This window comes from Hyperolius riggenbachi, chromosome 3, assembly GCF_040937935.1.
Source record: "Hyperolius riggenbachi isolate aHypRig1 chromosome 3, aHypRig1.pri, whole genome shotgun sequence".
Lineage (NCBI taxonomy): Eukaryota > Metazoa > Chordata > Amphibia > Anura > Hyperoliidae > Hyperolius > Hyperolius riggenbachi.
The window spans coordinates 63,053,904-63,079,318 of NC_090648.1; the positions used below are offsets into that span (position 1 = coordinate 63,053,904).

The following is a 25,415-nucleotide window of genomic DNA, read 5'->3' on the forward strand; positions in this document are numbered from 1 at the left end:
AGCACAAACACATCAAAAGGACAAAGAGCAAACACACAAAAGGAAGCGACACATATTCATGTAGGCAACAATTGTCCACTCACATCAAATGAAACAAAACTCTACACACTACCCACCATGGCCAAAAACAACATTACCAAGACGACCAACACATATCTCCACATAAAGTACATACCTGTAAGGAAAAAGCCATTATTGACAAGTACACTTTTGCCTTCCTAAAGGCTGTACACACAATGCAATTTCCCATCAAATTGGTGATTTCCAGCATGTCTAATCTGCTCCCGATCGAGAACAGGATTGATGTTGTGCAGTGCTGATCTGAAAATCAATCTGGTTCTCGATCAGGAGCAGATCGGACATGATCCGAATCAACCCATTGCTCTGATATTGAGCTTCAAATAAGCAAGCCATCACTTTAGGTAAGCAAGCATAGCATTCCACGAGGTCCCAGAATAGCCAGGCTATTCATTTCGGAGTTATTTCACTCCGGGAATGCAGGGGCCAAAATCGCTCTGTTCTTACGCACAAAATCTCTTTCAAAAACTTGCAATTTCCAGAGAGCCCCAAGTAAATAAAGAGAGACAAGAATGGCTTCAAGCTACAGGAAGTGGCGAAAACAACCCGTGCACACAATCAGAACAATGCACACATACATGCAGTGCTCCATCACTATACACACACACCACGCACACAACATCGAGCAGTAAACACAGATGGGCTCCCAAACACACTCACCTGACGATCAAACACTACACATCTCACTACAGAGACAACGCAGGCTGCACTCACATGTGCTCAAATAATAATGAAGATATCCTTATCCGGGTTTGCAACATCTGTAAATGCACATCCCTAGCCACTGGATCCAAAGTCAGAACACAAAGTTAATGTTCATCTTAACCTCCTTGCGGTTTTCCCGAGTGTAGCTCGGGGTTACTTTTAGCTGCATATAGCAGTTACCCTGAGCTACACTGGAGGAGACTGTTGGGAGGGCCGTGTGCAGGGAGGGCAGGGGAGCTGTGACATCACTCACCTCCCCAGGATCCAGCCACTGCAGGCCATCTTCTCTGTGTCCTTCAGAGGTCCCATCACTATGCTGAGATCGCCATGTGTCACATGACCACAGAGAGTGATCTCAGCATAGAGACAGAGCGCCCCCAGGAAGAAGACTTGCAGCATATAACAGGATCCCGGGGAGGTGAGTAATGCCCTTGAAGATCCTTCGTAAATTTGATTTCTTTATTGAACTAATTTATTTACAAATGCACTCTATATGCTTGGCATAAAGGACAACTGAATGAGAGGGATATGGAGGCTGCCATATTTATTTCCTTTTGAGCAATACAATTGTGATTTTTCATTAATTCTGTTATGCGATTGCGATTTTTCATTTGCATTGCATTATCACTCTTAAAATCGCTCCAGAAACCGATTGCGAATTACAAATAGAATAACTACAGTGGAAAATACTTCTCATGATTTCTTTGATAAAGTAACAACCCTAGCGATTTAAAAATCACTAGCAATATGCGATTTTGTGAATCAGCTGTGCAGTGGAAAAGGGGCCTTATTGTTTAAAAGGAAATAAATATGTCAGCCTCCATATTCTTCTCACTTTGTCCTTGAAGAAGTATCCACTTACAAACACTGCAAATCCTTACAGGTCCACATAAAAATAAATCATTTTCATGCCACCCGGTTGGAAAAAAAATTCTGGGGAGAACACTGAGGCCTCTTGCACACTACATGCAATTCCGATTTTTTTTAATCCGATCCGATTTTTTATTCTGATTAAAGTACGTCTTTTTAATCGGAATAAAAAAAAATTGGATCAGATAAAAAGGTCTAAAACAGCTACCGTATATATTGGGGGTGGGATGACAAAACAAAGCAAAATAATAGCACATACACAAACCACACCATAACAAAACAGCACACACCCTAAGTCCATAAAACACACTTTACACTGGATATACATTACAAGGGAGAAAAGCAACTTCCTTCAATGCAGAGAAAGAAAAAAAAAAAGCTTGCCAAGTTGAGAGAAAACCAGAATCCAAGAAAACCCACCCTAACCAGTCAACTCCAACAAACTTTAGCAGAGCTAAGGAGTGATTGGCATGACCAATTTCAAAACCTGGCACACAACCCCACTGATAGACAATCTGAACAAAATGACTGTCCTCTGATCCCAAAACTATTTTAATTCACATTGATTGGAAATGAGTCAGAAGCAATGGTTTTATTGGTTGTCAGGCCATCGAACATGGTGGTAAAATTTCCACCAGTTTAGTACCTGTCATGTCGTGAGCAGGAAACCCACTGGAATCTGCCAGAACCAAGAGATCGGAACAGGAGGGACACCGTACAGGTGTACATTGATTTGGCATTCCTGTGTTATCCATTAATGATCAGGAAATCAGAGTGATCAATTGCCTCTAAAGGTGCGTAGACACGCCGGACTTTTTCAAACTAAGATGAAGTATATACTGTCTGCATTGTTTGAAGAAGGGGATCCTGCGTGGCACCCAAACAATTGTCACATCAATGGTGTTTTAACACACGCTTTGAAGGAATAAATCCGATTCATCTTTCTTGCTCATGAGAAGACTGGTGTGCTATCTGACTTGTTTTTCAAACTACGGGTCGTCAGACTGATAAGACTGATTTTGCCTGATCCGCTCGGAGGATCAGTCAAAATCCTTATCAATCTGACGACAGCCTGTACTCACGTGCAACTGTCGTTAGGACGACTGCCTCACGGACAGGTATGATGACCCGTAGTTTCAAAGAGTCCGGCGTGTGAAAGGGCCTTAAGGTTGGCCAGGGACTTGCCTGTGTGTACAAGACCTACTCCATACACAGTAGACCAATCAACCCTTTCTATAGGCCAAAAGCATTGCAACATCCTTTATACCCAAGCAATCAGACAGTAGAGACGGCACCATCTTACCGTATCGAGATATGTATATTAACAAGCTTGGAAAAAAAACAAAAAAAAAAAAAACTTCACTATAGCGTCGAAAAGTCGCTGTAGCTGTCAATGCCATTTTAACCCATTAGCAGCTTCAACAGAGTTATCTCGTTTGAGATAGTGCACTGCTCTTGACTTCAATCGGCAGAAATTGTGCTGTAAATTCTTGGATTGCTTTGATCTCTCTCTCTACCAGAAAATATAGAAACTGAAAGAGGTCCTCTGTTATTGTCTCACACTGTCCCCTAGTGACAAATGGCTGTAAATACAAATTAAACTATAAAATGTAACAAATAAAAAAAATATGCTAAAATAAATTGGATTGGAGAACTTGTAAGCCTCTAAATAAATTGGCTGCTAAAGGGTTATTAAAGTGCATCCGAGATACATTTTTACTCATTGCATAATTGTGTTCCTTTCATATTGTTTACAGGGCATTCTTCAAGCCAAATACTTTGTTTTAATACTCTAATTCCCTATAAACTAAACAAGCCTCGCCCACAGCTTTTCAGAGTGCCTTGGCATTTTCAGACAGTAACAAGGGCTTATGGGAGCTCAGTCTGGGCAGGAGGAGGGGGAGGTATTACTAGCCAGAGATTTCAGAGGCAGAGGGAAGAAGTGAGGAGAAGGGGGGGGGGGGGATTAGGTTTTTTTCACAGGCTGAGTGCTGGAGATGCAGATCAGTTTGCCTGTGTGTAATGCTTATAAACAACATGGCTGCTGTCATTGTATCACAGGAAGAAATAATCATATTCTGTTAAAACGGATTGAAGCTAGATTTGCTGTGTAAACTATCTAAACTTTAGATACGCTATATAGACAAGTTACTTGTTATAGTTTTTCATCTCAGATCCACTTTAAAGAGCAATAAATACAAGATGGTGCCAGTCCCTCCTATCGGGTTGTGATGATGGTCAGTAGTGCGGATTGACCAACCTGGGACATCAAAGATTATAAGCAAATGCTGGTGCTATTTTATCCTTTATACCTAAAGCAATGTTAATATCTAGTGTCTGAGCACACAAGATGTATAAGTTCTCCAACATGGATTGTAAATAAGTTACATTTATATGGCTTTGTGCTGCCCTGTGCTATACCCCAACAGCCTGGCTGTGATTATGATATACATGGTTCCTTTTATCTATGTTTATTCAATGCTGGGCAAAGAAATATGGAATTTAGAACCCAGTCTGTCCCATCTGGGAGCTAGAAGTATTATTTTAGTATCCAGTTCCAATGAAAATTAGAGAAGTACAAGACTCCTGGGAAGAGTAGAAATGAAGCTGGGTCTGATTTCTTGTGGAACTTGCTGGGGTTTAAAGTTAAAGGGACTCCGAGCAGTGCAGAAACTATGGAAAGATGCATATTATTTTAAAGCTCTCTTTCTCCTCTTTCCAATGATATATAAACCGCCAGCCTATGCCTTTTAGTTTTCGCTATTTTCGTGATCGAAATTCTGCTGAATGGAGCTGCGGACTTTGAGAAAAAGTCGCCCTGTGTAATACAATGTAACTATGGAAAGATGGATATCATTTTAAAGCTCATTGGAAAGAGGAGAAAGAGCTTTAAAATGATATGCATCTTTCCATAGTTTCTGCACTGCTCTGAGTCCCTTTAAACTGTAAAATAAGTTACATACTTTTGTCAGTAGCGGAGGAGCCTCTGGACGCTCTAGAGACATCCTTGGTTTTCGGCAACCCCTCTGCTGCCAACCAGGACCCTCCTCATCTCTGCGGACGCAATGCTCAGGGGTCAGTGGGTTTGCGCCTGCGCAGCAGCATGGAGTCGCTCGTGCTCTGTGCCCACGCTCGTACACAAAGGGGAGAGCAGCTGCTGGCAATCTTCGACTTTACTAGACTTTACGATCAAAGACTGTTTAGAGGATCCTAGTGCAGCGTAGGAGAGGCAGAGGGAGACTGGGAAAGCCTCTGAACCACCCACAGCCTTGCCCCTAAGGCCTCGTTCACATCTGCTGCGCTGAGAAACGTGTGAAAGCGCATGGTCAAAAACACATGCGCTTGTGTGCACTTTAGTGCGCGTTTCTGTGCATTGTGCTGTGCTTCTTTAAAGCACGTTTTGCTTATGGTAGCAGTAGCAGTAGTCAATAAAGCTTTGTTTTTATATGTAAATGTATTTTTTTCCCAATTAGGGGTAAAAAACGCATGCGCTTCTATGCACTAAAAAAGCGCACCCATTCACTTGCATTGAAGTGCAATTTACAGCTCAGCGCACAGAAATGCCTGCAACACTATGTTTTTGTAACGCTGCTCAGCGCAGCGCATAGATATGAACCAGGTCCATCTACATTTAATTACATGGGAAAATCAATACCTTGCTGAACACACAGAGCAGTGCGCTGTGAAAAGCGCACAGAAACGGCCCCGATGTGAACGAGGCCTAAAGGTGGCCATACATGGTACAATTTTTCAATTAGATAATTTAGTTCGATTATTCCGTTAGATCAAATATAAAGATTTTTCCAGCACGTCGATCATTTTTCCCGAAAAAACGGGATAATCGTTCGAATTTCTTGATTGAAAAAAAAAAAATATTTTCAACTTTCATTCAATTCGATCATTTAGATCGAATAAACGGGAAAATCGAACGTTTTTATTGTACCGTGTATGGCCACCATAACGGAGGTAAGTATTGTTTAATAAGGTTACAGTGTGCTCATTGAAAAGAAGAATACTTAACATGTTGTTTTCCCCTCAGCATCTCTGTTAAGCGGCCAATCTGGTTTAACCTCCTTAGCGGTAACCCCGTGTGTGACACGGGGTAAGCCGCCTGGGGGTGCCGCTCAGGCCCTGCTGGGCCGATTTGCTTAATTTTTTTTTTTTTGCTGGACGCAGCTAGCACTTTGCTAGCTGCGCCAGCACCCCGATCGCCGCCGCCGCGCGCCCGATCGCCGCTATCCGGTGCGGCGCGCGGCCCCCCCCCCCCCCCAGACCCCGAGCGCTGCCTGGCCAATCAGTGCCAGGCAGCGCCGAGGGGTGGATCGGGTCTCCCAATGACGTCCCGACGTCGCTGACGTCGGTGACGTCATCCCGCCCCGTCGCCATGGCGACGGGGGAAGCCCTCCAGGAAATCCCGTTCTTTGAACGGGATTTCCTGATCGCCTATCGCCGGAGGCGATCGGCGGGGCTGGGGGGATGCCGCTGAGCAGCGGCTATCATGTAGCGAGCCCTCGGCTCGCTACATGATAAAAAAAAAAAAAAAATTAAAAAAAACTGTTGCGCTTCCCCCTGGCGGTATTTTTCATACCGCCAAGGGGGTTAAAGCACACCTGAAGCCAGAGGAATGTGGAGAGTGACATATCTATTTTCTTATAAACAATACCAGTTGTCTGGCTGTCCTGCTGATAGCCTGCCTCTAATACTTTTACCCACAACCCCTGAACAAGCATGCGGCAGATCAGGTGCGCTGACAGAAGTCGGAGGGCTCGTTTCCACTATAGCGAATCCGCATGCGGGCACTGCACGCGGATTCGCATAGGTAATGTAAGTGGATGGGGCTGTTTCCACTTGTGCGGCTGCGGCAGCGTTTTTTGGTGCGGCAGAAATCTGCACGGCAGGGCCGTCAGATTTCGCGTGCAGAAGGAATGTGCGCGAATCGCCGCTAATGTAACTAATAGGGAAATCGCATGCGGGGTGACTATGCGTTTTTTTGACGCGAAATCGCATGCGATTTCGCATAGGTATTAATGTTATTTCACTCAGGCAGTGACATGGTTAAAATCGCATACAGCCTTACCTATGCGGAATCGCGGCAAAAACGTATGCGGAATCGCACCCGCATGCGATTTTGTCCGCGGTGGAATGCAGGCGATTTCGCACCGCACTAGTGGAAACGAGCCCTGACTGAATTAGCCGCATGCTTGTATCAGGTGTGTGATTCAGACACTACTGCAGCCAAAGATCAGCAGGGCTGCCAGTCAACTAGTATTGCTTAAAAGGAAATAAACATGTCAGCCACCATACGCCTCTTAGTTCAGGTTCCCCTTATTAAGTTACAGGGGGAAAAAAAGAAATCACTTTTTTTATCATAACATTATATTCAATAAAATATTCAGAATAACCTATGTTTGCTATTTGCTACAATCAGATGGGCAACTTCCAATCAGCACAGTATTTAACATTCTTGTTTAAAAACCTGACACTTTGCTATGAGAATTTCACCCATCGTAGATTGACTCATAAGAGTAACACACATCTCCACTAGCCCAGCAAAGTATACTAGTCTGACCCTTAAAGGACAACTGAAGTGAGAAAGATATGGAGGCGGCCATATTTATTACATTTTAAAGGAAACACACGAGAATTAAAAAAAAAAAAAAAAAAAAAAAAAAATCAGATAGACTTACCTGGGGTTCCTCCAGCCCGTGTCCCTTGCCACAGCTCCGCTCTAAGCCGGTCCCCTCTGTGCCAGCCTGGCGAGGGTCGGCAGCTTCTACAGAGGGGACCCTGGGAGACACATAGCCTTCCAGGGGCTGGAGGTTGCCGCAAGTAAGTAAATTATTTTTTTTCTTTTTATTCTCAGGTGTTTCCTTTAAAGAGACACTGAAGCAGAAAAAATAATGATATAATGAATTGGTTGTGTAGTACGGATAATTACTAGAACATTGGTAGCAAAGAAAATATTCTATTTTTATTTTCAGTTATATAGTTTTTATCACATTGCATCATTCTCTAATATTTGCAGTTTACACACTACTCAGCATTCTTAAATATTTTAAAGAGCAGGCCAGTGAATTATGGACCTGTCCTCTGGAGAGAAAAAGAAAATACAATCACTGACAGTTGATAAACTTCAGAAGACTGCGACTTCTCTGCGACTTTGAGAGTCGTGGAGCTCAATGGCTATTTTGCATAGAGAACAACTGGAGTGTCTTAACTCTTCCTGTACTGGAAACAATATTAGACTCATGTCTCTGCTCCTAATGTTTTATTTCTCAGCTGTACTATACATACAAATTCTGATATCGTAATTTTTTTTATTTTCGCTTCTGTGTGTCTTTAAAGCGGATCAGAGATGAAAAACGAACTATAACAAGTAACTTGTCTACATATCTTATCTAGAGTTTAGATAGTTTACACAGCAAATCTAGCTGCAAACAGATTTAATAGAAAATTATTATTTCTTCCTGTGATACAATGACAGCAGCCAAGTTGTTTGTAAACCTGATGCTGGGCATACACGGGTCGATCCGGCGGCTGATTAGCTGCCGGATCAACCCCGCCGCATCCCCGCGGATCGATTCCCGCTCGTCCCCGCCGGCGCTTCTTATCACCTGCTCGATTCGCCGCTATTGTCCGCCCGCGGGGATCGAGCGCGGAATCGATCCCCGCGATGATCAGACGCGTCGGATATTATCAATCGAGCCATCAGGCTCGATTCATAATCCTCCCCTCGACGCCGTGTATGCCCAACATTACACACAGTCAAGCTTATCTGCACCATCAGCACTCAGACTGTGAAAAAAACCTAATCCCCCCCCCCCCTCCCTCTGAAATCAATGGCTAGTAACACCTCTTCCTCCCCCTGCCCAGACTGAGCTCCCATGAGCCCTTGCTACTGCCAAGGTTCTCTGAAAACTTGTGGGCGTGGTTTATTTAGTTAATAGGGAATTAGAGTATTAAAACAAAAACAAAAAAGTATTTGGCTTGAGGAATGCCCTATAAACAATAAGAAAGGAACACAATTATGCAATGAGTAAAAGTTCATCTTGGATCCACTTTAAAAAATACCAGTTGTCTGGTTATCCTGCTGATCCTCTGCCTCCGATACTTTAAGCCATAGTCCCTGAACAAGCATGTAGGGATTCCTGACATTATTGCCAGATCTGATGTGATGAGCTGCATGCTTGTGGTATTGTTCAGATACTACTGGAGCCAAATAGATCAGCAGGGCTGCCAGTCAACTGGTATTGTTTAAAAGGAAATAAATATGTCAGCCTCCATATACTTCTCACTTCAGTTGTCCTTTAATTGATCTAGGGTTTTGTTCTTTTTAATCTTTTCTTTTAACTCTTGTAACATATCTTGTTTGGAACAATGGAGGTTTGAGAGTTTTACATTCAGAAAACCATATGAGGTTGCAGAGGCAAGATGATATTTTTTTTTTTTTTACTGTATTGAAGGAAGTGCTGTTAGGCTCAGTTCCCACTTGCGCCAGATCACATGCGGCCAGCGAGAGTGGACAGAAAAGTGTCCGCTCTGATGGTCCGTCTGCAGCCCGAGGCATATCGCTTCCCCACAGGCTATATGGGGGAGCGCATCCGCCTGTCCGGGATTATCAGGGGCTAAAGAGAAGTGCAGCCTGCTTACCACAATGGATCCCACAGATCTGTTGCAGTGACAAGTGTAAATGGCTCCTACATATAAAACAGGAGCAGTTCACTGTCAGTTTTGCCATTCAGTAAAACAGACCAAAAAAAATGTCAGTTTTTCTGTCAAGTGGGAACACAGCCTCACCATCATCCACCCACACAATGTAAAGCTCTCACACAAAGCAACCATGATCAGTTCAGACATACCGGCACCGACGCACATATTGTCTCTCTCACCGGCCTGGTTGACGTTCATCATGCTGTACATGGTATACATGTTGCAGATTTGCCGGTATTGTTCCTCTGTCCCGTCCTCTGTAACCTCTTCCTCTTCGTCTTCTTCATTGTGGTACGAACTTGGGCTGTCGCTCGTGTACGCGCTTGATGTTCCTGGGCTCGTCCTCTCCGAACCAAGAGCAGGAGCTGCTGCAGCTCCCACCCCTGATGGTCCACCAGGCCCAGCAGTTGCTCCTTGGGAGAAACGCGGCACCTTCCTATTGGCTCCTCCTGAATCTTTCTGCCCCCCGTCCCACAGTCTTTTTGCCACAGGAGTGCACTGGACCGCCTCTGATTCCTGGCTCTCCGTCTTCACCCGAGGAGGCCGTGGAGTGGAGTAAGAGGAAGTTGAGGATAACAGAGGCGCCATGTTAGGGGTCGCTGCTGCAACAGCTACCGTGGCTGCAGGGCTTGGAGGTTCAGAACTGGGAGCCTCTTCAGGATGAAGACCTTGCGAGTCACAGCTGGGGGAGCTGACCTTTAGGAAGAATTCTGTCCCCTTCTCCATGATCTCCTGGATTTGTAGGAAGCCAGCGGTGTACATGAGCAGGAACTGGTCTCCGACATTCATGCTGAGTCGTCCGGTGTAGCAGAAGCTGAGGATCTGCTGGAAGGACTGAGGCTGGACAGAACCTGGCAGCTCCACCACTGGGTTCTTGCTGTTGTGGAACAGGTCCCTGAAATATGAACTGCTGGCGGCCAAGACGGCCCGGTGGGCTTTGAACTGGTGACCACGGACCACCACGGAGACATCGCAGTACAGACCCTGGAGGCGCTGCTCGTTCAGGCACTCCAGAATACTGTTCCCGAAATTAGGAATCTCCATCTGCAGAGTCTGAGACATGATTTCTAGCCAAGTTGGGAAGAGACTGTCGGAGGGGGAGGATACAGAGGCTGGGGACACAAAAGAAAGACAAGAAAATGATGTTTGTTACTAAAACATATACCACAAAAACACAACGCAGTGTATTCACATTAAAAACTATGAGTTTCTGGCACATAAATGTAGACTCAAACTTCATATTTTTGTCTGACCCTCATGCTTAAGCCTCAAGACAGGACACTAGAGCACCTGGAGGAGAGAAACAAGCCAATTAAATTGATACACCCAGATAAATGTCTCACTACACAGCATTTACACAATCGTGGAGCAACCAGGGGTATTTATAAATGACATGAAACTGCATGCGCTGGCAACCTCTTCCATCAGCTGTAATGACTGAGCTTTTAGGCCAGAAACCCACTAGGAGCAATTTTCTGAGCGCTTTGCGATTTGAAAACTCTTGCTAATATAATGCTATGGGTGTGATCCCACTTGAGCGATGTAATTTTATTAAAAAAAAAAAAAAAAAACCATAGGATTGCATTAGCAAGAGCTTTTTCAAATCACTAACGCTTAGAAATCGATCCTAGTCGGTTTCTGGCCTTAAAGAGGAACTCCAGTGAAAATAATGTAGTAAAAAAGTGCTTCATTTTTTACCATAATTATGCATAAGATTTAGTCAGTGTTTGCCCATTGTAAAATCTTTCCTCTCCCTGATTTGCATTCTGACATTTATTACATGGTGACATTGTTACTGTGGGCAGGTTATGTAGCTGCTCCTAGCTGTTTTGGCTGTTAGAGACAGCTGTAAGCAGCTATTTCCTGTCTGTGAACATTGTTACATTCTGGCAGTTTGCCCAGAGTACCACGGTACTCAGAGCTTCTTGTGGGAGGGGTTTCAGCACAAAATCAGTCACACAGCGCCCCCTGATGGTCTGTTTGTGAAAAGCATTATATTTCTCATGTAAAAGGGGGTATCAGCTGCTGATTGGGATAAAGTTCAATTCTTGGTTGGAGTTTCTCTTTAAAGGACCAAAATTAGGCAGTTAAAATCTGACAGAACCGACAGTCCATCTCCTCACGGGGGATTCTCAGGTTTTTCTTTGTTTTCTACAGCAATTCCTGAACAGCAGTTTAACTGCCAAAATAGTAAGATACCAGCCAGCCTCCCTACTCACTTGCACACTATTTTGTCAGTTAGACTTTGCAACTGCTGTTCAGGAAATGCTTTTGAAAACAATGGAAACCCTGAGAATCCCCCATGAGGAGATGGACAGGTCAAAAACTTATCGGCTCTGTCAGATTTTAACTGCCTACTTTTTTTTAGCAATAGTAGTCCTTTAAAAGATTGCCTGCTTAAGGTATAGGGATGGCAATGCTTTGGAGAACTTATGGAGAAGCATGTGATCAGGTTGATCAGCTGACAGATTTGTAACGTTCTGACTTCCTGTCATGACTTCCTGGTATAACACATGATCATGACCAGCAAATCAGAGCCTTAAAAATCTATCACCTGATCGAACTCATAACATGCTCCTTCATGAGTTCTCCTAAACACTGGCATCCCTATTCACGTATTATAGGGGAGAGTGGAACTAACTGAATACAATTATCAACATTATAAAACAGTAACAGATATAAAAAAACCACGACATTATGTTCTATATGTTCCTAATGTTGACAAGTAATTTTACAAGATAGTGAAAAAGGCCATCTCTCAATAAGGAGAAAGAGGGACAGTTATATACTCAGGATAAGATGAAAACAAAATTTGTGGTGATAAATAGAAAAACTGCAACCGGACCAATGACAATGTAATAAAGAAGTTCCATATTGTAAATGCAACATCAGAGGGATCCAGAGACTACACACACTGTACATGTTCACTCACGTGTTGGGAGATGGCCTTTTTCACCATCTTGTAAAAAATATTTGTCACCGTCAGGAACATGTAGGATATGGTGTGTGTGTAGGGGTGTGTGTGTGTGTGTGTGTGTGTGTGCGTGCGTGCGTGCGTGCCTAATGCTGCTAATTGTATTCATATAAAAGTGATACTCTCCCCTATAATACATAAATATTCTAAGCTCCACAACACACCTTCCCATTGGCTCACAGTGATCACGGGGTCAGGAGCCAATGAAATCAGCTCTTGACCGGCTCACGGAGCTCTGCTGTGATAGCGACGGCAGAGCGAGGGCTTCCTCGGAAAGGAGAGCGGTAGGAATAGCAAGAGCGACAGGTCTGTGCTAAGCGAGTGCCTTTTTTGTACCTGAAAGTCCCTGGTCCTGAATGGGCCATAGACTGCTGAACTGTCACGAAAATCTTAAAATTTAAAAACACATACAAATAAGATGTACATTTATCCTAGAATAAAATGAGCCATAAATGGCTTTTCTCCTATTTAGCTGTCACTTACAGTAAGTAGTAGAAATTTGACAATACCAACAGATTTTGGAGTAGCATAACTTCTCATAGGAGGCGTCTCAGGGTTTTCTTAATTTTTAAAAGCACTTCATGAATGGCAGTTGCTCCGTCCAACTGCCAAAATAGTGTGCAGCGAGCAGGGAGGCTGGCCGGCATTTTTGTATAAATCTTTTTCAGGGAATGTCTTTATAAAGAATAAAGGCCATGCTGAGAATCCCCTATAGAGATGGACTAGCCCAAAATCTGTCGGTAATGTCAGATTTCTACTACCTACTGTAAGTGACAGCAACATAGGAGAAAAGCAATTTATGGCTTATTTTACTCTGGGAGAAATGTACTTATTTGTATTCATTTTAAATTTTAAGATTTTTGCGATGGTTCCTCTAAGTGGTTTAATCAATACTAAAGTGAGCTACACAGAGAGGGAAGGCTCTGGATCCTCGGTCCACCGCTGTCACCTGCATCATTTCTGTCCCTCCGGGACTCATTGGCAGAGTTTAGAAGCACTCGTGTCCCCAAGACAGGTGCTTCCGTACTAAGCATTAGTTAGCCTGGACCCGCATGTGCGCAATATGGATCTGCTCGTCTACCATGTGGAGGCAGAAGCCCCAGCTGGTCGAGGAACTTCACCAGGGCCCTGCGATGGAGCGAGGGTACAGAGAGAGGCCCGGGGAGGTTCTATGGGATCCAGGCACTTCCCTCTCCATAGACCTAACTCAAATCTAAAGGTATCCATACATCAGGCAAGCTGGAGGCCGATGGACCATCACATTCGATTATTATAATGGGATGACAATCTGTGCTGCCAAGAGCATGCCCATTGGCGATGCAACAGACTTCGGGACAACATTGGTTGCATATAATCGATTAAACGCACTGCAAGATATAAGGCCAACATTCTCGATCAGGTGCGTGGTGGTAACGGGAGCGATGCCAGCAACCACATGGGTGGTGTGTATAGCCGGGATTCAGCAATGGACAGGTAAGATATACTGCACCAGGGAAACATTTATCATTGGGGGGACAGCCTGGGAGGCGGCATCACAAGCCCGAATCATGCTGAGGTACTTATCCGTTAGCCGGGCGCATCCTCTAGGTGGCGACAAAACTCCACCAGAGTTACAGCTTTCCCTACTATCCATGTCGGCCTGGAGGGGGAATAGTAATTAGCGCCACCTGCCGGATGCGCCCGGCTAACGGATAAGTACCCATGCTGAAATTGATCGGGAATCGTCCTGCGGTGTATGGGCAGGCAACAGGTCTCTCTGATAAGCTTGGATCAGAAAGAGATCTGTCTCTTGTTCGATCTGCCCATACATCTGATGTATGGCCACCTTAACTTTTTTTTAGCTTGCTTCAGTATTGCTTTAAAGGATACCCGAGGTGACATGTGACATGATGAGATAGACATGTGTATGTACAGTGCCAAGCACACAAATAACTCTCACTGATAAGAAATTCCAACTATAAAATCACTTTACTAGCAAAAAAAAATGGCTTCTGAGAGCAGGAAAGAGATAAAAAGGGGAATTTCTTATCAGTGAGGGTCACACTGTAGTCACTTCCTGTCTGAGTCAGGACTGAGTCAGCCACTTACATACCTAATATTTAACTCTTTCAGGCAGAGAAAGAAAAAAAAGGAGCACAGCCTAGTTATTTGTGTGCTAGGCACTGTACATACCCATGTCAATCTCATCATGTCACTTCAGGTATTCTTTAAAGCACAGTTCCCCAACCCTTTCCTCAAGGCCCACCAACAGTGCAGGAAACCACAAACGTGCACAGGTGGGGTAATTAGTGCCTCAGCAGAGCTAATTAAACTACCTCTGTGGATTTTCACAAAACATGCACTGTTGGTGGGCCTTGAGGACAGGGTTGGGGAAAACTGCTTTAACCACTTAACGCCCACAGCGCTAACCCCCCCCCCCCCCCCCCCCTAAAGACCAGGCGTTTTATGCAGTGCTGCGCTGTGCAGGTTTTTCAGCCTCCTGCGCAGCGCAGCTTAGGAGCCCAGTGATCGGACTCACTTCCTTTTTTTGTCCCTAAGGGGACATGCCGCCGGAGGGGTCCGTTCGCTGCGGCCGTTTGTATTTATTTTTTTTTCCTGCCTCATCAAGGATCCGTCCTGTTCCACCTCTCATCGGCATCAGCCTATGAGAGGACGGCGCTCCCCGTCCAATCAGAGGCCGGGGATCGCCAATCTCGTACAACGCTGCGGCCCCCAGCAGCGCTGTACGCTTGTAAACAAAAGGGATTTATTTCCCCTTTCGTTTACAAACAGCCTGCTAGCGATCGGCGGCTAGCAGGCTATTCTCAGTTCCGTGTAGCGGCAGGGAACGATCACGCATGCGCACGGCCGTTCCCTGGGAAACTGCAGCCCCAGGACTTGACGCCAATTGGCGTTAGGCGGTCTTTAAGTAGTTAAAGCACATTGAAAACAACAAAAATAACTTTTAGGGCCCGTTTCCACAATTATTATTATTTAGCATTTATATAGTGCCGACATCTTCCGCAGTCATATCTCTATGTGTGTATCGTGTAGTGTTTGTATAGTAGTCTAAGGCCAATTTTAGCAGAAGCCAATTAAGTGATCTGTATGTTTTTGGAATGTGGGAGGAAACGGCAGTGCCTGGAGGAACCCCACGCCAACAGAGAACATACAAAACGCTGTGCACTTAGTGCCCTGGCTGGGAGTCGAACCGAGGACCCAGCACTGCTAACATGGCTTGCCATCCAGACTGTATAATATGAAAAAACATGCATCAGTTGACTAGAAACCCATCCTAGCCAGCTTACCTGAGATGTAATAAATCTAATGTAACCACCTTAGCTAAATTAACGTATCTCTAATGTAAACAACATAAATATATTAATAAACTCCTCCCAATCCTGCTCAGATCCAGGATTATCTTTCACCTTGCTGTCTTTTATGCTGGAATACACGGTTCATTTTGTAGCTGATTAGATGGTTTGATAGATAATTTCCGACATGTCCGATCTCCCTTTCGATTCTTTCGCCGCTTGACTTCTGATAGAAGTGAATGAAAAAAAAAAAAGATAAGAAAAACAAGTGGAAGATAGGTGAATCGACTGCAGAACTGAGCGGCAAAAATGATCGAGAGGAGAAACGCACGGCAGAAACGAACTGTGTATTCCCAGCACTAGGGTACTGTTGTATTGTTGTACAGATAGAAGATTGAAAGATCAGGAGATTTTGGTCAATTCCTTATTTAGTAAACATTTTTCTTCCTTCTGCCTCTGAATGAATGCCTCATTTACTCATACAAGGACTGTTAGCTTTAGGGACCGGGGCTGTCTGCTGTACCGACGTCTAGCTAGCCTGCCAACTAGCGAGGCATTTAATTGCTATGGAGAGCACGGGGGGTGGGGTTGTTAGGGAGGGGGTTGGAGGGATGACAGAGCAGCACACGACAGAGTGGAAAGGAGGATAACAATAGCCTTGACAGAGGCGCTCTACCTGGTTTGCACCCTCCAAAAATAGTTTGCCTGAAAAAGCAGGACCGTTACCTGTGAAACGTGTTGCACTTTTGGAGTTACTAATAAATGTTACTTTAGACTAAATAACCTGTCCATTGTCCGGCCTTTTTTTCAGAAGGGAGGCGAGTCCACCCACTTCCCCCTTTTTAACAATTTTAACTAATTTTATTCTACTTGGCGCCTCTGTTATCGTATTTCAATAACAATAGCCTGAGGCTAGATTCACAGTGGGACGTTGCGTTTTGATGCCACGTTAAAGTCGCACCGCAAGCTTACAACGCAACGCGCCAAAAAAGTGGCAACGCAGCGTTACCATCGCATACAGCAGATACAGTAAAAAATACAGGCAATGAAAAGTATGCATCCAAGTCATTATTGAGCATGTGCAAACAGTCCAACGCAGCTAATAACGTGTATAACGCACTGCATGCAGTACTTTTACTTAACGTGCAGCGTTAGTCACTAACGTAACGTGTGCACTGTGAACGGGGCATTGATTTTTCATTGCAGTGAGTTATTCTGCGTTAAATGCTGTTTTAACGTGCGACTTTAACGTCCCACTGTGAACTTAGCCTCAGTCTTTCTTGGGAAGCCGGGTCACATGCTCCATAAATGCGCTTGACCGATGGTGCCCGAAACTTGCGTCGGGTCAGCCGAGAATAGTTTAAATAAAAAACGGTAAAAGACAGCGATTACCGCCGGCGATCAGCAAAATTCTGCTGCACAAGTAATCCTATGGGATTACGCTCATTACAGAGATCGCTAATTGCAAGCGTGCCGCATGCAGCATTTTCCCAGCGATGGCGTTGCAATTCTTATTCACTAACATTGAGAATCATAAAACGCAATCACCAAAAAAGTAAACACAAAATTGCAATATCGATCGCAAGCGCGATTTGCGTATACAAGTGTGAACAGGATGCAATCGCTTGCTTGTTGAAAATGTAGTAGCAGTAGAGTGTTGTACCATATTAACCACCAGTAAAAGCAATACGTTTTCAAGAGACACTGAAGCGGGAAAAACATTATGATATAATGAATTGCTTGTGTAGTACGGATAATTACTAGAACATTAGTAGCAAAGAAAATATTCTCATATTTTTATTTTCAGTTATATAGTGTTTTTTATAACCAGGGCTGTGGAGTCGGTCCAAAAATCAACCGACTCCTCGAATTTGCATATTACAATTTTGTTGATTGAAAGTATGTAACATGAAATTCGTCTCTTAACTGCCAAAGCTTAGGAATTTTAAAAGACAACTGAAGTGAGAAGGATATGTAGACTACTATATTTATTCCCTGTAGACTAAAACTAGTCCTTGGTAAGAGTACTTGTAAAAGGTACAAACCGGAACAAAGAACATCCATCAGGCCCTAGGCAATGTAAGTGTGGGTACATGTAAGAATGATGTGCAGGTACTCTGCAGGGGAATGAGGAGATTCTTCCTCTATTACACATTCTTCATGCACAATCTGAACAAGGTTTATGGGTGACAGACAACACCTCTGTGTTCAATGTGCACAGCATTCTCAGTGGATTCCCTGCAGCTCTGTGGGGAGTGCATATGTAGAGTATAGTACTACTGTGTAACAAAGTAAACCTGAGACAGATGAAATTAAAGTTTTATACATATCTGGGGCTTCCTCCAGCAGCCTTCAGGATAATCAGTCCCTCGTTGTCCTCCTCCACCACCTGAATCTTCTGCTATGAGTCCAGGTACTTGAGCCAGTCGGGCGTAGCGCGCATGCACACACTCCGCCGCCAGGAGCATACTACACCTGTGCAGCACAGCAAATAAATAAGGTTGCATGTTTCTGATAAATATCTCACTGTATTTGCACTATGCTTGTTTTAAGTGTGTGTGATTCAGATACTACTGATGCTGGAATGATCAGCAAGGCTGCCAGGCAACTGGAGTTGTTTAAAAGGAAATAAAATATGTCAGCCTTCATAACGCCTGTATGAAAAACAGGATTGAAGTCTGAAGAAGGCCGCACAGCTGAAAGCTTACTCATATTCTTTTTAAGTTAGCCAATAAATGATTTTGGGCCCTTTTCCACCTGCAATCGCTAGCGTTCATGCTGAACGCTAGCGATTGCTGAATCGCAAAACCGGCGATTCCCCCGACGTTTGCGGCCGCGATTTTGCTATGCTATGCACTGCATAGCAAAATCGCGGCAATTATCGCTCCGCCGCGCGTTCGCGTTCCCGACAAAAGCGAATCGCGGTAGTGGAAATGACCTACCGCTATTCCTATGTTAAAAAGCAAACCGTAGCGATTGTAAAATCGCTAGCGGTTTGCGGTTTTGCGATTCAGCCAGCGCAAACGCGCTGGTGGAAAAAGGCCCTTAACCAGCTGAGCGGTCTGGACGAGCTCAGCTCGTCCAACACCGCCAGCGGCTGCCGCTCAGGCCCTGCTGGGCCGATTTTAATGAAATAAAAAGCAGCACACGCAGCCGGCACTTTGCCAGCCGCGTGTGCTGCCTGATCGCCGCCGCTCTGCGGCGATTCGCCGCGAGCAGCGGCGAAAGAGGGTCCCCCCAGCCGCCTGAGCACAGCGTAAACAAAAAGTTCCGGCCAGCGCTAAGGGCTGGATCGGAGGCGGCTGACGTCACGACGTCGGCTGACGTCGATGATGTCACTCCGCTCGTCGCTATGGCGACGATATAAGCAAAACAAGGAAGGCCGCTCATTGCGGCCTTCCTTGTTTATTCTGGGCGCCGGAGGCGATCGGAAGATCGCCTCCGGAGCGCCCTCTAGTGGGCTTTCATGCAGCCAACTTTCAGTTGGCTGCATGAAATAGTTTTTTTTTTATTTAAAAAAAACCCTCCCGCAGCCACCCTGGCGATTTAATCAGAACGCCAGGGTGGTTAAAGAGATGCTGAAGCGAAAAAAAAATATGATGATTTGTATGTGTTGTACAGCTAAGAAATGAAACATTAGGAGCAGAGACATAAGTCTAATATTGTTTCCAGTACAGGAAGAGTTAAGAAACTCCAGTTGTTAGCTATGCAAAAGAGCCATTGAGCTCCATGACTTTCATAGTTGCAGAGAGCTCTGTCTTCTGAAGCTTGTTATCTCAACTTAAATATACAGTATATATACAGTAATAGCTGTGCTTAGTCCACAAGAATGAAACAAACCAATCAAAATTAGTTACTTGTGCTGCTTCAATAAAGCAGTCCCCGTATTTAAGGTCAGATATACATGTCTGATTGTGACTGTATATATGATGTGTACACAGGAATCTCTTATATATACTAAATAACATCTATGCTGTAAGAATAAAGCCTGATGTGTAGCTGTGTCACTAATAGAGATGGTCAATGACATGGAAATAATTCTGCACTGATGCGGATTTATGCAAATGTATGCACTCCCTTTGCTGATGAAATCAAATAATTTGATATGTTGTTAAAATTTGGTTTGGTGACTACAAATTAAAGGGTACCTGAGACGGATGAAAAGTAAAGTTTTATACATACCTGGGGCTTCCTCCAGCCCCCTTCAGGCCAATCAGTCCCTCGCTGTCCTCCACCACCCGGATCTTCTGCTATGAGTCCTGGTAATTCAGCCAGTCAGCGCTGTCCGGCCGCATGCCGCTCCCACAGCCAGGAACATTCTGCACCTGCGCAATAGTGCTGCACAGGTGTAGTATGCTCCTGGCGGCGGAGTGTGTGCATGCGCACTACGCCCGACTGGCTCAAGTACCTGGACTCATAGCAGAAGATCCAGGTGGTGGAGGAGGACAGCGAGGGACTGATTAGCCTGAAGGGGGCTGGAGGAAGCCCCAGGTATGTATAAAACTTTAATTTCATCTGTCTCAGGTTTACTTTGTTACACAGTAGTACTATACTCTACATATGCTCTCCCCACAGAGCTGCAGGGAATCCACTGAGATAGCTGTGCACATTGAACACAGAGGTGTTGTCTGTCACCCATAAACCTTGTTCAGATTGTGCATGAAGAATGTGTAATAGAGGAAGAATCTCCTCATTCCCCTGCAGAGTACCTGCACATCATTCTTACATGTACCCACACTTACATTGCCTAGGGCCTGATAGATGTTCTTTGTTCCGGTTTGTACCTTTTTACAAGTACTCTTACCAAGGACTAGTTTTAGTCTAAAGGGAATAAATATAGTAGTCTACATATCCTTCTCACTTCAGTTGTCTTGTAAAATTCCTAAGCGTTGGCAGTTAAGAGACGAATTTCATGTTACATACTTTTAATCAACAAAATTGTAATATGCAAATTAGAGGAGTCGGAGTCGAGGAGTCAGAGGAATCCTAAACTGAGGAGTCAGAGGATTTTTGGACCGACTCCACAGCCCTGGTAGCAACTGAGGCTTAACCACTTCAGTGCTCCCTGTAAAAGTGAAACTAGTAAAACTCAGGGGTTTTTTTGTATTTCCATAAATTGTAACTAATGAAGAATGGTTTTCTTCCATTAAGGGTATCCTGCAGTGGCTAAACTTTTATAGCAGATAGGAAGATATTAGTTCAGTTCCACTTTAAAGGACAACTCTAGGGAGAGGTATGTGGAGGCTGATATATTTACTTTCTTTTAAGCAATACCAATTGCCTGGCTATCCTGCTGATCCTCTGCCTTTAATGCATTTAGCCATAGACCCTGAACAAGCATGCAGCATATCAGGTGTTTGTGTCAGATCTGCCAAGATTAGCTGCATGCTTGTTTCTAGTGTTATTTAGACATTACTGCAGCCATATAGATTAGCCCTTGCCAGGTAACTGGTATTGTTTAAAAGGAAATAAATATTTGCAGCCACATCTATCTCACTTCAGGTGACCTTTAAATATGATGCTGCAGGGCAGCCACTTTTTCTGACTCCTCTCCCACCTTTGATTACCAAAAGACTAAGGATGAGCCTATGTGCCTAGGGCCCCCATTTCATCTTAATTCATCAATAGCAACAACTGAATAAGCAGAGTGAACCTTTTTTCAGACGGTCCCATAAAGCACTCTTTGTGCTCTGGCACTTGCTTCCTCCATGGGAAACATGACATAGAAATGTGCACTATGACTTTCCTCTACAGTCCCTGAGCTCAGGGGAGGATCAGTGGGGAATTGTCTGTATACAATGCAGCCGGTCTCTGTCTTTTAGCATTCCTGTGAGCCTCTCAGTCATTCCTAGACAATACCTAGTTGTATGAGGAAAACCCCTCACCCACTCAGGCTGCACTCTACTCCCTCCTCCTCAGAGCTCCATCTCATAAGTAAAAGAGTCAACACTACATGTTTACAGGGACACAAACACTCCCCCATACATTGCCAAGCGCAGGCCGCAGAGGCCCAGCTCTGCTTCTCCACAGCAAGGCACTTTAAAGAAGAGCCCTGGTCAGAACAGTTCTCATTTACTATCACTATCGTGAAAAATAGTAACATTTAAAACATGTTAACACGAACCAATAATAAGTATGTTTCTTACAGAGTAAAATGGTTTGAAGTGAACCTAAAGTAAGAATTTAAAAAAAAATGCCTATTTACTTATCTAGGGCTTCTTCCAGCCCCAAAAAGTCTTCCTGGTCCCTCACCTCATCCTTTCCTTGGCTGTCCCTCTCCATAATTCGGCTGACGAGTTGTCCGGTCACTGCGCATACACAATGCTGGCTGTGCACGTCTTATATTGTGCTCCCGCTGCCAAGAAGCGTTCCGCGCTTGCTCAGTAGCAATTTTTGCTTGCTGCACAAAAGCAGAGTAGGGGAGTGAGGGAAGAGCAATGTTCGCCTCGGGCTCTTTTAGCCAGGTGCTCCACACGGCTAATTTTGGCTTACGCCTCCTCAACCTCTGCCTTTGCTGCAAGCAGAGTTGCGCCGGGCCCTGCATTCCCCCCTGCACCCCACCCGGCTACTTTTTCATGCCACCCAGCTGGAAAAAAAATTTCTGGGAAGAATACTGAAGATGGCGAGAGATCAGGAAGACTTTCATAAATGGCCTTTTTTGTTTTACTTTTGGTTTCCTTTAAAGTGTACCTGGCTGACTAAGGGTAAAAGCAGTTTTATACAAAATTTTATTAATTTCTAAACCGCAGTGAACAAAAAGTGTTACTATCCACCCCCTCCCCGTCCCCTGTACCTGCTCCTTCATTGTCCACATCCACAGGTACACATTCCCAACACCTGGGTTTGTCCAATGACTGGCAGTGCACCTGGACACTCCCATATCACTGGTCAGAGTGGTTTTGAATTGCTGAACTTTACAGGCACATATTTCACTTGTTTACATGTAAGCAAACTGAAAAAAAGGCCCGTCTTTAAAGGGAACCTGAAGCAAGAAGTATATGGAGGCTGCCATATTTATTTCCTTTTAAATAATAGTTGCCTGGCAGCCCTGCTGATCTTTTTGGCTGAAGTAGAGTTTGAATAACACCAGAAATAAGCATGCGACTAATCTTGTCCGATCTGACAATGTCAGAAAAACCTGATCTGCTGCATGCTTGTTCAGAGTCTATGGCTAAAAGTATTAGAGGCGGAGGATCAGCAGGACAGCCAGGCAATTGGTATTGCATAAAAGAATATAAATATGACAACCTCCATATCCTTTTCAGTTCAGGTTCCCTTTAACCCCTGTGATTTATAGAACTGAACCGAAGGAACAGCCGTTTCCCTATTTGAAGGATTCAGGAGATAAGCAGAGGATTCCGATGACATACATTGTAGGTTCAAGAAACAGTCTTATCTTGAGAGGAAAAAAGGATCTCGCGTGTCTGCCTCAAGGGACCTGAGTATTCAAAGGTGAACTACAGTGCCATATACACTATTTTGCCTTTAACCACAAGTCAGTAGATATACGTCCTCTGTGACTTCACCTATGCCACAGGTCAGTAGATATACGTCTTGTAGCAGAAGCAGTGCTGTGCAGGATTGGGCTTGCTCCTGTGCACATTTCTGGCACTGGCATCTGACGCAGCATTAATTGGTGCAGTGTTCTCCCCAGGCTCTTTTAGCCGGGTGCTCCACCCGGCTAGATTTGGTGACCACCCGGCTGTCATCGGCTCACCTCCTCACATCCTCCTATGCTGTAAGCAGCATTGCCCTGCATTTTCATCTCAACCCACCCGGCTACTTTTTCATGCCACCCGGCTACTTTTTCATGCCACCCAGCTGGAATAAAATTCTGGGGAGAACACTGTGGTGAACGGGAATATATGTTTCCTGAGCTAATGAGATTGATTTTTACCATTAAAAATACTTTTATTTTCTCAGTTCATAGTGAAAAACACACTCTGTAGCATTATTTCAGAATCAAATATCTTCACCATAAATTGTGACCGGAACATAATCTAAGTTTTGTGATAAGCAGTAAGAATAGCCAAACAAAATTTGTGTTTTTTTTATCTACAGTAGCACTTTTTATTTTTAAACCGGAATTGGTAAAACTGAGAAGTAAATGTTTTTTCTATTTTTTTCTTTGTTTTCCCATTAGAATTCAAAAAAAACAAAATTGTTCGAGGGGAAAAAATGGCATACAATGAAAACCTAGTTTGTCTTGAAAAAAACAAATATATATTCCATTCCTGTGTCGTAAGTAGGGATAAAGTTATTTCTGATTAAATAGGGACATAGCTAAACTGTCAAAACTGCTCTGGTCCATAAGTGAGAAAAAAGGTCTGGATGCGAAGTGGTTAATGACATACCACTCTTGAAGTGGACCTGAACTCTTGCACAGGACAAAGAAAACAGAGAAATGCACCCTGTATGTATATAGAGAGCTTAGCCTGTCTAATTCCCCCTCATCTGTGGCTGATCACAACTGTAATTTCATCTCAGCTGTAGGGACGCTCTCACGAGTATTTTCGAGTGCCTAAGCATTCGAATTCGTGATTTAATTGAGCATTAATTAATGCAGGTGTGCAGTGGGGACATAAGGGGTTATTTACCCATAAATCCGCGTCCTCCCTGCGCACGGAATAGCTTGCACGCGTCCTATTGGATGCGTTGCAAGCTTCGTCAACCCGCACTTCCTCCTTCAGTAATTAATGCTCATTTAAATCACGAATTTGAGTGCTTAGGCACTCGAATTTACTTGTGAGAGCATCTCTACTCCGCTGTGTCAGCTAGCTGCCTCGGCAGAGCAGCCAGTTTGTAAACACAGGATGTTAACCCTATGTCTGCTTCCGTGAAAGCAGGAAGAAGACACACTGCAGATTTATTGCAGGATTTGTAACAGCTGTAACTAAGAATTTTTTTTCTTTCAAGATTATTATGCTGTTGCTCATCTTTTACAGCAGAGATGAAGTTCTGTGTTCAGGTCCGCTTTAAGGTGGCCATACACTGGCCGATATGGCCAGCAAGTAGATTCCTTTCCGGCCATAATCTAATCAGAGAGAGGGCCATTTGCTTATGGAGTCCCACAGGGTTCTGTGCTGTCACCATTACTCTTTGCACTCTACCTGTTCCCAGTGGTCAAAATAGTCCAGAACTATGGCCTAGGACACCATTGTTATGCTGGGACTACACGGCTAGATTCTGAGACATTTAGAAGACTCGATAGATAATTTCCGACATCTCCAATCTCCAGTCCAATCGTTTCGCCGATCGAGGACAATGCAAAAAGAAGAAAAACGAGTGGAAGATGATAGAATCGCCTGCAGAATCGAGCGGGGATCGATCGAGCGGCAAAATCGAGCCGTGTGTGCCCAGCATTAACACAGACAACACACAACTGTATCTGTCCTTCAAGAATGGCACACAAGACCCATCTAGACCCATCAATGCCTGTCTAGTGGAATTACAAAACTGGATGAACAGCAGCTGGTGGTAAGCGGTCCACACATGATGGATGAAGTTTAAAAGTTTCCCCACTTCAAACAAGAAATTGGGGGAGATACTGTACAGTATAAAGACTGTGCAAAACCTGGTGGTGATCCTGGATGGAAAGCAAACACTCAGACAGCAGGTAATGGCTGTCTTCCAATCCGCATTTCTCCATCTGAGAAATATAGTAAGAATTAAACATCTTATCCCAGCTGAAGGCCTACCTACTCCAGTTCATGCATTTGTATCCTCCTGCCTAGACTACTGCAATGCCCTGTTCGTTGGATCTACAGATAAGGTTCTGCACCCCT

At 44.3% G+C, this 25,415-nt stretch overlaps 1 protein-coding gene across 4 annotated transcripts in view; it reads right to left on the bottom strand.

Moving 5' to 3' along the window:
- The window catches only part of NACC1 (nucleus accumbens associated 1), a 57,216-nt gene that overhangs the window by 8,772 nt on the left and 23,029 nt on the right, over positions 1–25,415 (bottom strand). For 2 of the 4 annotated variants that reach the window (XM_068272172.1, XM_068272171.1), the window contains exons 3-4: positions 15,745–15,856; positions 9,543–10,475 (exon numbers count right to left, since the gene is read on the bottom strand). In XM_068272172.1, coding sequence (XP_068128273.1) covers positions 9,543–10,475; positions 15,745–15,778 — 967 coding nt within the window. In that variant the 5' untranslated portion in view covers positions 15,779–15,856. Of the gene's footprint in view, positions 1–9,512; positions 10,476–15,744; positions 15,857–25,415 lie in introns of all 4 variants that reach the window. The other 2 variants (XM_068272169.1, XM_068272173.1) reach the window with 2 other exon arrangements.